The sequence below is a fragment of the Octopus sinensis genome, linkage group LG8 (genome assembly GCF_006345805.1).
Source record: "Octopus sinensis linkage group LG8, ASM634580v1, whole genome shotgun sequence".
Taxonomy (NCBI): domain Eukaryota; kingdom Metazoa; phylum Mollusca; class Cephalopoda; order Octopoda; family Octopodidae; genus Octopus; species Octopus sinensis.
Window position 1 is genome coordinate 102,728,223 of NC_043004.1, and position 16,820 is coordinate 102,745,042.

Consider the following 16,820-nt stretch of genomic DNA (forward strand, 5'->3'; position numbering starts at 1 on the left):
TTCTTAACAGTTGTAATTTTGATGGTATCTTTCCGAAAGTATATTTTCAGAAATCAGTGTAACACCATTCCACACAAACACAGTGAAGGTATAAGGTCAAGTGGTTAAAGTGTTTAGGTCATGATCATAAAGTAAGGAGTTCAATTCCAGAAGTGGGTGGGGCAATGGGACTTTGAACAAAGCACTTCATTTACACTTTGCTTCAATTTCACTCAGCTGAAAATGAGTACCAGTAACAGCTGCAGAGTAAACTCCATGATGGTCTTGTGCCCTGGTCACGGGAGTGGTTATGTACTCACAGTCCCTCAAACACTATGGAAACTGGAATAGGATACAGCCTAATGGGCTTGCAGGTACAAGACAGACTTTTGAGTGTGTGTATGTGTGTGTATACACAATGTTTTTAAGATATACATGCACATTGTGCATACTGTGTACATAACTATACACATACAGGTATGGTGAGTGACAAAGAAGTTTGCTTTGCAATGATGTGGTTCCAGGTTCAATCTTACTAAATGCTAACTTGGATGATTGTAGCTTGACCAAAACGATGTAAAATTTGGGAGACAGGAACTGTTTAGAAAGGCTACCGTATGTGTGAGTGTGTGTGTGTGCATGCTTGTTTGTGTGTCTAGGTTTTACACAGGTATAAAAAAATAATGTAAACACACCCGTGCTGGTGGCATGTAAAAAGCACCCAGCACACTCTGCTACATGGTTGGCATCAGGAAGGGCATCCAGCTGTAGAAACCATGCCACAACAGACAGTTGGAGTGTGGACAGCTCCCTGGTAGCCAGCTCCATGTCAAACTGTCCAACCCATCCATGCCAGCACAGAAAGAGAACATTAAATGATGATGATGATGATGATGTACTGCTCTGTACTCTGTAAACTAGTGATTCAACAAATTCAAATCAGTAAAACAAGTAGCAGACCAAAATAAGCCCAGAGATTGATATGACTGGCTAAAACACTTGACATTGGCTGCTGACCAGTGATGGAAGCCAGTAAAATAAATAGAAATATATTTACACGGATATACGCACACACGAACACATAGACAACTGCTGACTAGATATATATAAAACAATCAGTACAGATGAAGGCATCGATGTAATTCTATTGATGTATGAAATGTCAGAAATACTTAATAATGTTAATCTTTTTATTATCCAATCAAATTGAATATATAAACACCTGGAAGATTATAAGATGTCTGCCCGTATCTAATGTTAGTGGGAGTTTTAAAAAGACTATGTGGTTAAGAAGCTCATTTGAAAGCATATGGTTTTGAGTTCAGTCCCACTGTAGGGCACTTTTGGCAAGTGTCTTCTACTATAGCTCCAGCCCAACCAATGCCTCGTGAGTGTATGCAATAGTTTGTCTTAAGTGTGTGTGTGTGTGTGTAAAAAGGTGGTGAGCTGGCAGAAATGTTAGCACACCAGGTGAAATACTTAGTGGTATTTCATCTGTCTTTATGTTCTGAGTTCAAATTCCACCAAGGTCGACTTTGCCTTTCATCCTATCAAGGGTCGATAAATTAAGTACCAGTTACATACTGAGGTCGATCTAATCAACTGGCTCCCTTCCCAAAAATTTCGGGCCTTGTGCCTAGAGTAGAAAAGAATAAGTGTGTGTTTGTCTCTCCTGCTACTTCACAACCATTGTTGGTTTGTTTATATCCCCACAACTTAGTGGTTCAGCAAAAGAGACCAATAGAATAAGTACTATATTGAAAAAAGAAAAAGAATACTGTGGTTGGTTTGTTTAACTAAACTCTGCAAGATAGTGCCCCACCATGAAACAAGTAAAAGATAAAAGATAGCAAAGAACACAAGCCTAATACTAAAATACTTGTCTTGACAAAAAGTGTGGTGGGGCTTCTCACTCTGAAGTATAGCTAGTGAGTAGAGAATGGTGTCTTATTTCACTATTGCGGTCCTAAAGATACATTGTTTATTTAACAGATTTCCCAGTAAATATCACTCAAAACTGTCAAATATTTAGAGACAACTGAAAATATCATTTACAAATTTAACACATTCTGTAAATTCAAAAGAAATCACAGAATTAAGATTATTATTGCAATCTAATTAATCAATAAACTTTAAAAATGCAAGATCAAAGATATGCATTTCAATCCTAGTGAATTAAATATTACTAAATATGAGCCAATGAGAGAATCTCTACGTAATCATGTGACCTATCAGAATTAGTCATCAAATCTTTTTACAAATGGATGTCACATCAAGTCAGTTTGCTAGTTACCTGCATGTCATAGGTCTGCTTGATCAGGACTGGACTATAGTAGCACAATGATGTTACTAAGGAAAAGTTAATGAGGGACTATACATGTGATAATGCATCTTACTAGAAATATCAACCAATTCACCCTCAAATTACAAACTTCCAACTGAAAAACAGCATGTATGAGTGGGTATTGGAAAGTTCTTGGCTTTGGGTAAAAGAAAATACAAGAGAACCAGTTAATTATGATTTTATTCAATGTATTCCCCTCTCAGATTCACACACTTATTGCAGTGGTCCTTCAGTTTTTTTTTTAAGCTCAGTAAAAGAACTCAGAAAGTTGGGCCTCCAAGCAGGCCTTTCATGGTACTCTTAAAACCAAGAACCTTTCAACACCCTCTCATACATATTAGATAATACAGTTCTAGATATACTGTGGCTGCAAAATAGACAAGTTAGTCATAGCTAGCACATCACTGGAACATAGTTCTGTTTAGTCAGGGATGACGGAGTCAAACATTACTAAGGATGGAAACGATATACCATAATACTTAGGGTAATTTGCAAACAATACAAAGATCTCTAAAGATTGGATTTCTTTAGAGAATTTTTATTTAAATAGATCTTACCTTAGCAAGTCTAGCTCTTTTAATCAAGTCATTCAACTTCCTCAGCGCTGCATTGCGAGGAAGGCTTTGTAGATCCCGAAACAAATCCTTTTCTTCTAATTCAAAAAGTTTTCTATTCATATCAAATTGAAGAGGTTGGTCCCAAAATGAGCCAATGAAAACCCGTGCAACCTCAGGAGTATTCAGGACCTTCCCCAAAGACCACATAAGGGCACCGTATACCCGCATCAGCTGCTGGTGGTCAACCATATCGGCTTTGTTGAGTACAATACGTATTTTGTCATCATAACCTTTGATGGCCTCTATTGCACGCCGGAATTCGTCAGATATATCTAACTTGTGAGCATCAAACAGCAGTATAATACGATCAACTCTTTCGGCAAACCATTCCAGAACTCCAGCAAAGTCATAACCACGATCAATGCGTTGTTTCTCACCTGAAATAATAATAATAATAACAACATGAAAACAAAATCAGAAATGATAAGAGACAGGTGGTCTAAGAATATAAATTTAATACATTGTAAAAAATATAGAAGTAAAAATATGTTTAAGAATGGATTACTGCAATAATTATTATTTCAACTAGTTATTTAGTTTTGGGTGAGGTCAGATATAACAATACTTTTTATCATCTTGTATTTAAAAAAATGACAGAGAAAATATATATATTGACATAAAGGATTATCAAACAATGGTGTAAAATGAAATTATCAAGTTGAAAAGAAAAAAAAAAAACAGTAAAAAAATGAAATTATCAAGTTGAAAATAAAATGTCAAAACTTTTCAAAATATGAATGCAAAATTTTAATGTTTTAATCATTTCATCTTTAACATACTTTATAAAAGACTGACCCCCCAAAATTTGATATTTGAAATACTTATAAAATTACAGTTAAAAATAAGAAACTACAAAAATTTAGACAACATGATGATGATATTTATATATATATATTATATTCTTTTACTGGTTTCAGTCATTTGACTATGGCCATGCTGAGGCACTGCCTCTAGTCGAGCAAATCGACCCCAGGACTTATTCTTTGTAAGCCTAGTACTTATTCTATCGGTCTCTTTTGCTGAACCGCTAAGTTACGGGGACGTAAACACACCAGCATCGGTTGTCAAAACAAAAGCAGACACACAAATATATACACACACGTACATATATACGACGGGCTTCTTTCAGTTTCTGTCTACCAAATCCACTCACAAGGCTTTGGTCGGCCCAAGACTATAGTAGAAGACACATGTGGTTGGTAAGCAAGCTACTTACCACACAGCCACTCCTACGCCTATACTATAGCAAAATGTTAAGCTTTTAAATTAAGTGAATGGAATCTATCCAGCTGATATAATAAATGTAACCAACAAATAGAAATATTTTCTTTATTGTAAAAGAGCCTGATATTTTCTATGGTTTAACAAAAAACACCTTTTTACATATAAGAATTGTATTCAATTTCAAACACAGTTTGTATGCCATATATATATATCATTAACTCCCATATCATGTAGATACTGAAACAACAAGCTAAGTACACTTAAAATAGTTCTTTACCAAAGTCAGCTAATATTACTTTCGAGAAATTTCAACTGTAAAAGACTTTAGTAAATGTCAAATACTCAATTTATATATTTTCCCCATTTATCAACTGTAGCGATAAAAAAGAAAATTATGTATTGAGAAGTCGACTTCACAATAAAGAAGTTTACTTAACAGTCATATGGTTGTAGGTTCATAATAGACTCAAGTCAACCCAGGCCTTGTGAGTAAAACTGAGAAGACAGCATTTGAAAGTCCATCAGATACAGGCCTTGTTTTAGACTGGTACACTTAATTTATACCATCACCATCACTTTTATCAGTATCCATCCTGTTGCAAAAACATTTGGATCTGGTTTCCAATACAAGGACATCAAAATAGTCTTCCTTTCTCTCAAAAAAATCACTGAAATTCTGTAAAGCTCATGGATACAACTTTCCCTCCCCTGAACAAACAGTTAAAAATATTTTAAAAACCACTTTTTTCCTACCCTTTGATTTAGTTGTATTATTTAAACATTTGAAGACATTTCATTTTCCACCATTGTAAGAAAACAGCATTTAAACATTAACCCTTTGGCATGCAAATTGCTGTCGAATGTAGTGCTATTTATTAACATTGTTTTGAATTCATCATGCATTATCTCACACAATCAAGATTCCAGTGGTGGGATTATTTGTAAAATGACATTGTAGGATAGCTGTGAGAGGCTGGTTTAAACATAAAATGGGTAGAATATTTTGGTTGGATATGGCTGGTTTAAATGCTAAAAGGTTAATGGTGTTATTACTGAAGGAAAAACCCTGCAAATGGTAGACATCTTCACATTCAACATTTGAGACCCACATTTCTGAATTCAATTATCATAGGAAGGAAACAACAACAAAATATATATTATTATTATTGGTTTCTAATTTTTGCACAAGGCCAGTAATTTCGTGGGAACAGGTGCTCAACTGGTACTTATTTTATTAATCCTGAAAAGACGAAAGGCAAAACTGACCCTGGCGGAATTTGAAGTCAGAATGTAAAGTCAGGAGAAATGCTGCTAAGCATTTTGTCCGTTGCAGTAACAATTCCATCAGCTCACCATCTTCCGTATCACTACTGAACAAATGTTAATTCAAATGCCTACATAAATACATTGCTTTATAAAACTAGCCTTCTGCTTCTAAAAAAGAAAAACATCATTATAAATATATCAAAGTAAAAGAAGTCAAACCCTCACAACTTCTGTGTTTATACTGTTATATATTTATTTATTTATATAATCATTTCCAGAAAGTATAAGACACTCAAATGTTAGACTACTGTTGCTTGTTCTCTCTCTCTCTCTCCAGTACATAAATATTTCCAATTCCCTTAACTTCTGTTTCAATGATGGAATTTTCCCAGTCTCTCTCTCTCTCTCATATATATACACACACACTATATATATATACACACACACTATATATATATATATATATATATATATATTCTTTTTTTCTTTTAACTCGACCCCGGGACTTATTCTTTTGTAAGCCCAGTACTTATTTTATCGGTCTTTTTTGCCGAACCGCTAAGTAATGGGGACATAAACACACCAGCATCGGTTATCAAGCAGTGCTAGGGGGACAAATACAGACACACAAACACACACACACGCATATATATACGACGGGCATCTTTCAGTTTCCATCTACCAAATCCACTCACAAGGCTTTGGTCGGCCCGAGGCTATAGTAGAAGACACTTGCCCAAGGTGCCATGCAGTGGGACTGAACCCGGAACCATGTGGTTGGTAAGCAAGCTACTTACCACACAGCCACTCCTGCGCCTATATATATAATATATATATATATATATTATATATATATATATATATAATATATATATAAATCTCTTTTACTCGTTTATATATTGTTTAGCCATCCATAGCTTTTTACATTTACTGTTAAATTGCTTTGCAAATTTTTAAATATCACCCTACATAAACCTAAATTCCATGTTCTTTTGGTGTTCTCTTTGCAAAGACTACCCTTCAAGTACTCACCATTCCCTCCCTTGCCAGTCACTATGGTCTCTGCATTTTCAAATATTACATTTACCCAAACTGAAAATATTTCTCTTACCCTTTAACAAAGCAGTTTTCAATGATCTTTCTTCTCTCTTTAGATATGATACATTCAGGTCTTCATATCACCATATAACATACCACACTCACTCATATTCTTCTTTGTAGACATCTTTTATTCTCCTGACATCACTACATTTTATTTTTATTTTTTTGCTCCTTAACCATATATGACCATCCTCTCAGAACCTGTCTCTCAGCTTAGGACATTCTCTAAGAGTTCTTTTCATGAGCTTATCCAGAAACCTTAAATACAATCATCACTAATAATAGTTTATAGTCTTCTTCAAATTTCCGGCTCCAAATTATTTCAGATTCAAAATTTTCACTTGAATTTTAATTTCATCCCAGATTTTCATCTTATTTAATAGAAACCCTGCTTACAACTAAGAAATGTATGACATTATGTTTCTAGCCCAGCACTATCATTATTTTCTACAATTCATTCACTATTTCAGAAACATCTTAAATACTATAATGCACATGCATGCACAAATCCTCACATACATGCAACATAATAGCAAGTGTGTCATGGCTAACACATCATTATAATTATGTTTGATAATGTTTCTTACTCCCCACTCAAACAAATTCTAGAAATATTATTCTTGGTTTAAGATATTATCAATGTGAACTAATGAAAAATGTTACAAAAGTTTTGGGTTGGTGCTAAATAAGTTGTATGTACTAATATTGTACACAGCTACTGAAAGAGGATGACAGCGGAAAAAAAGAAAGAAGGAAAATCACAGCATTATTCTTACACAAGATATAGCAGCAGAGAAGAGACAGAATTAAATACTAGCTTCATTTTGGACTTTTGAAACAGTTTTATGTAGGGCAGGAACATAAATTCTTCACATTCTTAGCACAATAGTAAATTGAAACGGGATCTGTAAACTAAATAGTTAGCTAGGGTTTGAAAAAGTTATTGATAAGAGATTTTTGTCAAAGTGTATGAGGATGGATTTCAAAGATTAATGTTCTCTAGACTTTATTACAGAGATAGTTGTTTATCCAGAAAATATTTCAACTCCTACAGACAGACGGTATTACAAAGACATATTGTGAGGAAGGATATTTGGGAAGACAGCACATTAAGAAATACCACAACTTGTCTTTTGTCCTGTAATAAATCTTACAAATATAAAGACTGGGCCTCAACACATCCAGTACCACAATCTGTAATGTTGACAAGATATCAGTCTTCATACTAAAAATGTCTTTGTAATATCCACATTTATCAGGCCACAGTTCAGTCATAGTAATAAACATATGTTTACACAACTGTCATCAGTCACATCACACATCTAAACATGGCCCAGCAATGTAATAAAATATATTAGTCTACAAAACCCAGAAGCAGGTTCCAATTCTGACAAGATGGTGCAAAGATTAAAAGGCGGCAAGCTGGCAGAAACATTAGGACGCCGGGCGAAATGCTTAGCGGTATTTCGTCTGTGTTACGTTGTGAGTTCAAATTCCGCCGAGGTCGACTTTGCCTTTCATCATTTCGGGGTCGATTAAATAAGTACCAGTTACGCACTGGGGTCGATGTAATCGACTTAATCCGTTTGTCTGTCCTTGTTTGTCCCCTCTATGTTTAGCCCCTTGTGGGTAATAAAGAAATGGGGGTGCAAAGATTGTATTTACTATCATTGTTATACAGGTTGTTTCATTAACAAAAGATTCAAATTATTGTATTTACACTCCTAAAATGTGGGGCCTTGTACCAATTTAGAAACCACTGTCTCAAAGTTTAAATCCTAACAATGTTCCCTATAGTTAATTAAAAAAAATAATAATAATAAAAAGAACCAGGAGTGGCTGTGTGGTAAGTGGCTGTGTGGTAAGTAGCTTGCTTACCAACCACATGGTTCCGGGTTCAGTCTCACTGCGTGGCATCTTGGGCAAGTATCTTCTGCTATAGCCCCGGGCCGACCAATGCCTTGTGAGTGGATTTGGTAGACGGAAACTGAAAGAAGCCTGTCGTATATATATATATATATATATATGTATATGTGTGTGTGTGTGTGTGTGTGTGTGTGTGTGTACCCCTAGCATTGCTTGACAACCGATGCTGGTGTGTGTTTACGGCAAAAGAGACCGATAGAATAAGTACTGGGCTAGCAAAGAATAAGTCCCAGGGTTGATTTGCTCGACCATAGGCGCTGCTCCAGCATGGCCGCAGTCAAATGACTGAAACAAGTAAAAGAGTAAAGAGAGTTAAATTCTAACTGCCTCTAGATTTACAGCCTTTTATGTTTGTGTTACAGATCATCATCAGCAGCAGCAGCAGCATCAATAATAGTATCAATGTGCGGTGAAGTTACTTCTGTGCAGAGTTTGTGATTCAGTGCTAATCCCTAATTATAAAAGCAACTCTACAAATAGTACCAATGAGAAAGATCTGTAATAAATGTGAAACTTCACACACAAGTAAAAATGTCATCGTCTTCTTCGTTGTTACTGATATATGAATACTGCACACAGATTCAGTGTCCGACCTCATTGCTATTTGTTATTTACAAGGGGTTTCTTTTTTTTCTCTTTTATTGGATCAATTCAACTTTGTAAACAATAAAAATATTCAGTAGACAAAAGAAAAACAAGTCACTGATTGGTAACAATACAATGTGTCCTTCAGTTTTGTATCGGCAACGAGGGGGAGAAGTGAGAGGAACCGTTAATATCAGTCATCATTGTAGTTATTGTATTCCGGTCAGAGTTATTACCGTCTGGTGTAACAATTACTTCCAAGAATATAAAACTACTGTGAGAAATAAAGAAAGTAGCATCCAGTAAAACAGAGGGACACGAGAACACTGTTTTAATAAATTGTAGTTGAATTGCAAGAAATACAAATTTGCACTAAATTCATTCTTGACTTTATCCCTATAATTAAGGACACAAGCACTAAATGTTTCTTGGTTGATTCAGTTCTCTTTCCTAGAAAATCTGTGGCCTGGTGCCAATGTAGGAATCATAGTAATACATACATAATGTACTCTTGGAAATTGAATTAGTTGCATTTTACCAATTCATATAACCATTAATATTTCACATGAATAGACCAATTCTTGGCACTATAAACTACACTTCAATGTCCAGTTAGTTTGGTACTCCTCACAGAGTGTAGCTTTTAACTGCCCTGTTGTCCATACAGAGGGTTATCTGGCCATTCCAATAAATCATACAGGCTGCTGGTGCTGAAGCTAAGGCACTGTCAATGACATCAATCAATACCATCAACAGGTTTTTCAATATATATAACTGCTAAGGAGAGATGAATAAGAGGGAGTGCTCGAAACATTAAGCACTATTTCTAGACATTCTTCTAGACCAGTGGTTTTCAAACATTTTTTGCTTATGGACCCCTTTGATTACTATTTTATTCTACTGGGCCTCCATAGCTATTTGATGCATATAAAAAAAACATACAGTTGTATCTTTTAATTAAATACTATAACAAACTGTATAAAAAAAAGATTGTCGAAATATTTTTTGTATTGTAGAAGTATAAGCAATTTACTGCACACAAATTTTAACAACAAAAATCTTATATGGACCCTGGTTGACAACCACTGCTCTAGACACTAGTCTATTGCAGATAACCTGCTTAGATGACTAGATACCTATTCTCAACAGCTAGTTAAACTGAAACAGTAAAGAATAGAGTGTTCTGTACAAGAAAAAAAAACCCCAAAAAAACTCTTCAAATTAACCAAAGTGGAACGCAAAAGGGTGATTGTCAGACTAATTAGAAATAGCAGCTAAATTTCCTTCAAATCCCATCCTACTGTTTTAAATAGGGAAATAGCACACTGGAGATAACTATATACTCTTAGAAAGTCAAGATGGTCATAGTTGGGTTTACTCAAAGTTTGACCTGGGGCTAAATGGCAACATGGAACAAGAAACAAACTATTAACACTTATTGTCTTGTTCTTCTAAATGAAAGACATCACTGACAGTTCAATCAACCTTGCTAAAATCCAGGTATTAGTCACAATTTAAGACAGAGTGGTTAAGACTGAAAGCTGACCGACTATAAAATTATTTTAGCTGTAGGTGTAATAAGTTAAAATATTCACTTCACAACGATATCTATTTTATCTTGCTTGTTTATGTAACAGAATAATGATATCAAATATCAGTGTGGTTTAAAATATTCAATTATCATATCATTTATCATATTCCATCTTCCAACATGATAGCAATACCATGACTTCGTTTAATTACATACATTAATTACAATGTACATGCGATCAATTCTCTGACTCAAAAGTTAAGGGCAGACAGCTTACACAAATTTTACCAAAATTTTTTTTATTGTAATAGTTTTCATTTTATTGTAACCACTTTGAATCGATTTGAACTTAGAACTCTTAGTTCCAGATACTGGAAAGTATCCAACTGAATGCTTTTTACCTTTGTACAATTCCGAATGTAATGGACATTTCATAATGTGTTATTTTAATGTGCATGCATGTAAGAAGATTCACAAGTTCTACAGGTATCATATATAGTGATTGTTGTAATTATCTATTAAATATAATTATGTATGGGCCCTAGGGTTGGAAGTGGCTGGAAAGAGTGAATTTGGTCAGTGTCCAGGGAATACTATGAGGTTCTTCACACACACATGCACAAACACACATACACACACAATGGTAATTAATAATGAACTAAGACAAATATTTCCTGAAACGGCCTAAGAAATGTTTTTTTAAATTGAAACCCATAGATGAGGAATAATTTCTTTGGGAGACATAGAATGACAACTTAAACACTAAGGGGGAGTCAAAAATATTCACTAGCAAGATGTATGCGCATGTATTTAAAATGTATTCAAAAGATTATGAATATGCATTTAAGTATGAATACGCAAGTAGGTAAACATTTGCTATATGTAAATGTGAATGTTGCCTTCCTAAGTAAATATGAATGAATATATATTTACATGAATGTACGTGTGTGTATTGAACTATATACCTCAAGTGAAAATAGCAATTAAGCTATAGCTGTGTGGGGCATGCATGTGTGTGTGTGTGTGTGTGTGTTGTGTGTGTGTCAGAGACTCAGATAAAAGTCAACTGTTGTTGGAACAAACCAAAGTTATATATAGTGTAATGGGAGCGAGACTGTCCAGCAATCAATTATATTGAGAACAGAATGAGAAATATCCCAACTAATTGTGATAATAAGAGTGAACTAAACCTAGCTGGTTGGCAAACAATCAGAGGATAGCTTATTTCATTACAGTGAGGACAAAAGCTCAAACAAACCCACTTCTCAACTGTGTTGGCTAAGTGTAGCACAAATCTACAATATCACAATGATTTTTTTCACTAGATAGTAGACCACTTGCTATGAAATGGGAGATGATATGGTTGACTGACTGATATAATACTGGTGATTATTTTATTAATCTCAAGAGAGAAAAATCAGTACCAACTCTAGCAGGGTTTGAACTTGAAAATATGCAGCAATGAATTTCATTTTCTAAATTATAAAAAACAAATACACTCCTGTCTCTTCTACACTCATAAATAATATAATTTTACCACAGCGATTTACTGATTGACTTTTTACCTTTTTAAAATAAAATTTTTCATGCAAAGTGTTGTGTCAAACACTTTAACCTGTTCACATTTTAACCAGCCATATCAGGCCAAAATATTCTACCTGTTTTACATTCAAACAAACCAAATTGTCCCCTCACACTTAGCCTGCAATGTCATTCTAAAAAAGAAAAAAAAAATAGATAACCAGTGCCGGTGACAAGTAAGCGTACCATCCGATCGTGGCCGTTGCCAGCGCCGCCCCGATTTGCCTCCGTGCTGGTGGCACGTAAAAAGCACCATCCGTTCGTGACCGTTGCCAGCCTCGTCTGGCACGTAAAAAGCACCATTCGATCGTGGCCATTGCCAGCGCTGCCCCGACTGGCCTCTGTGCTGGTGGCACGTAAAAAGCCCCATCCATCCGTGGCCGTTTTGCCAGCCCCGTCTGGCACCTGTGTGGGTGGCACGTAAAAAGCACCCACTACACTCACGGAGCGGTTGGCGTTAGGAAGGGCATCCAGCCGTAGAAACTCTGCCAGATCAGACTGGGCCTGATGCAGCCTTCTGGCTTCCAGACCCCAGTTGAACCGTCCAAACCATGCTAGCATGGAAAGCGGATGCTAAATGACGATGATGATGATGACGATGAATCACATCTTTGAAAAATCTCAAAACTACAGGATGGTGCACGATTAATTCAAAACAAAGTGAATGAATAAGCTTTACATTTGACAGAGTAATCTGAGTGCTAAAGGGTTAATGGTGAACATGCACCTCAGTGTAATGAATGAGAAAAAATATCTCAGCAGGCATCAAACTCAAATTAAATACTATTAAAAATTCTATCTAGCATTCACTGTACTGTGCAAAATCCACTCATAACTGGTGCAAATTAAACTAATTTCCATAGAAAAAAAAGCTTGCAATAACCTCAAAGATATTATGAATAGATAAATTTTAATTACTTACAACTGTGCATAGATATAGAATAGATAAATTTTAATTATTTCCAACTGTGACTTCTTTAAAGTTAAGAGATTTTTTAAAATATAACTGAAGGCAAGAGTTACTTCCCATATTTCAGTTAGTTGCTATAGTAACTAGTTCAATTTGAAATATAAGCTCTTTTAAAATGGATAATTTTGATTACCAATTAATGTAGACAGCTTATTAATAAATGTCTTCACATGAAAAACAACAACAAAAAAAACAGCAATCACAGAAATAACAGTGATAAAATTTCAACAATAAGCACATTTTTCCATAATTTTCACAAAAAAAGTGAAATTTGTAACAAGTTCAGGAAGAACAAAATGGGGAAAGGCAGTTTGTTCAGATATATTCAATTTTCTTGCTCTTATAAGGAAATTAATTTAGTTCAATTTAATGCATGATAGTAATAATAATGATTTCAAATTTTTATCACAAGGGCAACTTGAGGGAGGGGTTTAAATCGATTACATCGACCCCAGTGCATAGCTGGTACTTATTTAATTGACCCTGAAAGGCAAAGTCTACCTCAGCAGAATTTGAACTCAGAATCTAAAGACGGATGAAATACCGCTAAGCATTTTGCCTCGTATGCTAACAATCCTGCCAGCTTGCCACCTTAAACAATGGGCAAAATACCGCTAAGCATTTCGCCTGGCGTGCTAACAATCCTGCCAGCTTGCCACCTTAAACAATGGGCAAAATACCGCTAAGCATTTCGCCTGGTATGCTAACAATCCTGCCAGCTTGCCACCTTAAACAATGGGCAAAATACCGCTAAGCATTTCGCCTGGCGTGCTAACGATCCTGCCAGCTCACCGCCTAAATAAAAATCCTTTCAACAAGATGTATACATATAGAATGGAAATACGGAAGTCATTTTATTTCATACTGAAATAAAATAACTTCACATAAAGATTTCCAACACATACACTAAATCCCAAATCTGGAAGATTTAAATCAACCTTGGTACTTGACTGGTAGACTGAGAAAGAGTGAAAGGTAAAAACCAACTTCACTGGGATTTGAACTCAGAATGTACAAGAAGGTAATTTGAATCAACAGAGCATTTCTATTTTGACCAGAACAAATAGAACAACATTTACAGATTGAATGAATCAATTGCTATATGCAGCTTTCCAACATAGTTACAAACACTCAAATCATTTACTTTTCCACCTTAACAAATAATAATAATAATAATAATTGTGTACAGTGCTCAGGTGCACTACAACTCATCTAAAGTCTATATATAATCAGGTGTAGTTTCGGCGGATTTCGGAAAGCATGAGGGCCTTAAAGGATGCAGTGTCATGGCAGTCAACAACTGACGCAGGTAGTTTATTCCATGCTTCAGCAACTCTGAGCGTGAAAAAATGTTTCCGAAAGTCATGGGAGCTGTGTTGTTTTCTGACTTTGTAGGCATGCCCACGTGTGTTAGACACATGGAGATCAAAAAGGTGTTGTTGTTGGTGAGGTGGTTGATAACTTTGTGGGTGTTTACCAAGTCCATCGCCAGATGCCGGAGCTTCAGTGAATCCATGCCCAGGGAAACAAGGCGCTCAGAATATTGGATGTATTTACATATGTTTTGCAAAACCATTTACTGCATTGATATCAATTTAACTCTTTCACAAAAAGATAATGCTAGAAGTTAAAATAATATCTTGTAAGGCTTGACTTTGTTTTTCATCATTTTAGAGTTGATAAAATAAATACCAGCTGCGTATTGTGGGTTGATGTAATAGACTTACCCACTCCCTCCAACATTGCTGACCTTGTGCCAAAGTTTGAAACCAATATTACTATCACAGCAGCGAGCTGGTAGAATCATTACTGTGCTGGGCGAAATGCTTATGTTTTGAGTTCAAATTCAACCAAGGTCGGCTTTGCTTTTCATCCAACTGTGCACTGGGGTTGATGTAACCAATAAACCGCCTTCCCCCAAAGTTTCTGGCCTTGTGCCAAAATTTGAAGCCATCATTATTATCATCATTATTATTATTATAATAATAATAATATTATTATCAAGGTGGTGAGCTGACAGAATCATTAGCACACCAGGTAAAATGCTTAACAATATTTCACCTGAGTTCAATTTCTGCCAAGGTGAACTTTATATTTCATCCTTTTGAGGTCAAAAATAAGTACCAGTTGAACACTGGGGTTGATGTTATTGACCAATCCCCACCCATGAAATTGCTGGCCTTGAACCAAAATTTGAAATCATTATTATTATCATGTAAGTTAATCAAGGAAGTCGTAACTCAACCATGAAGAGTCAAAGGAATGCTTAAAAGGGAATGAACTCTGCTAAGAGCACCCAAGTACCAGGTGGCGCTCTTTAAAATGGATGTCATAAAACTAATTAAATACAAAATTTAATTTAAGTGAACCATTTCAAGTTGATAGCTAGCTACCAGCAACACATGTTACAGCAGGTATATGCAATCATTCTATTTAAAGATCTGTGGTTACAGAACAAAACTTATAAAGAAGATCATAAATACAGAGTTAGTGTTAATAATATGTCTAATTATAATTGGGGATGTTGCAAGTTGCACTCAAGTTAAAGAGTTAAAAAGCAAACAATAACTAAGCTAGTTAAGATTAGACATTTCTATAAGTTTGGATTAATAACGAAACTAAATCAGACACAAAGTAAATAAAAATATTAAGTGATGCTTATTGGTGTTACTCAGGACTTGAGTGATGCTAGTAAGGGCTGCAGTCATAAGAATTCGAAAGCATCAAACTAACATGGCTTCACTGACCGGCATTTATACAGGATGGTCAGCAATAAGCTACATTACAGACTATCATATTGTTTGTAATCTGTCCTATGTCATCACAACAGTCAGTCCTGCGTCATTAGCACAGTCTATCATGTTATCATCTCTAGCCTGTCCTACGTCATCACCATGGCCCATCCTGAACCATGACCACAGTCTATCCTCAAAAATGCTCCAGTTATTTGTTTCTCAATTCATAATTTGCAAAGAAAAATTACATTTTTGATAGGGCACCTTCTCTGATACATAACTATTTATTGACATAAACATTTATATTAAATAAAAGGATGAGTGTAATGAACAATAGGTACTAACCAATAATAAACTGTAGATAACAAAATATCAAACCAGATAAACTGTATCAACACAAAAAGGTCAACATAACTGTGGAAATAGTAACTGAAAAATCCACAATGGGTTTGTCTTCATAATCTAAAATAAGGTAGTCTTACAACTGATTATAACATTTGGGACTCTATAATTTTAATTTAATCTTCAGAGAATGCTTTGAAGTAGATCACTGACATGTTGAGCCAACAAAAGACTTATGATTTCTATTTTAGCCAGTTTCATTTTCCCTACATCATAGGAAAGGCTTAACCCTGTTTGTACGAACCAGCCTGAAACCACCCTTGGTTCTAGGATATGAACTTCATGTTTTAAAGTGATCTTATTCGAAATCTTCCATTAAATTTCATGTTAAATTATTGTTCAATCATTAGATTAATAATGGCAAAGTTAGTTTACAAGGTTCAAGGGGTAGACCCAGGATGACATGAGACAAAGTGGTGAGAAAGGATCTTTGGACACTGGGCCTCACAGAGGAAATGGCAAGGGACTGAGAGTTGCAGCAATTTGAGAAGTCATGTCAAGCTAAATAAAACCAGTCATCCATAAATGCAGATTTGTCTTTTACAGGTGCCAGTGCCAC

The 16,820-nt window shown here is 35.3% G+C and overlaps 1 protein-coding gene across 4 annotated transcripts in view; it reads right to left on the minus strand.

Annotated features, from left to right (window-relative positions):
* LOC115215067 (EH domain-containing protein 3) overlaps nt 1-16,820 on the minus strand; it is a 100,376-nt gene that overhangs the window by 14,402 nt on the left and 69,154 nt on the right. For all 4 annotated transcript variants that reach the window (XM_029784218.2, XM_036505631.1, XM_036505630.1 and 1 more), the window contains one exon: nt 2,881-3,317. In XM_029784218.2, the coding sequence (XP_029640078.1) occupies nt 2,881-3,317 (437 nt within the window). The remainder of the gene's footprint in view (nt 1-2,880; nt 3,318-16,820) is intronic.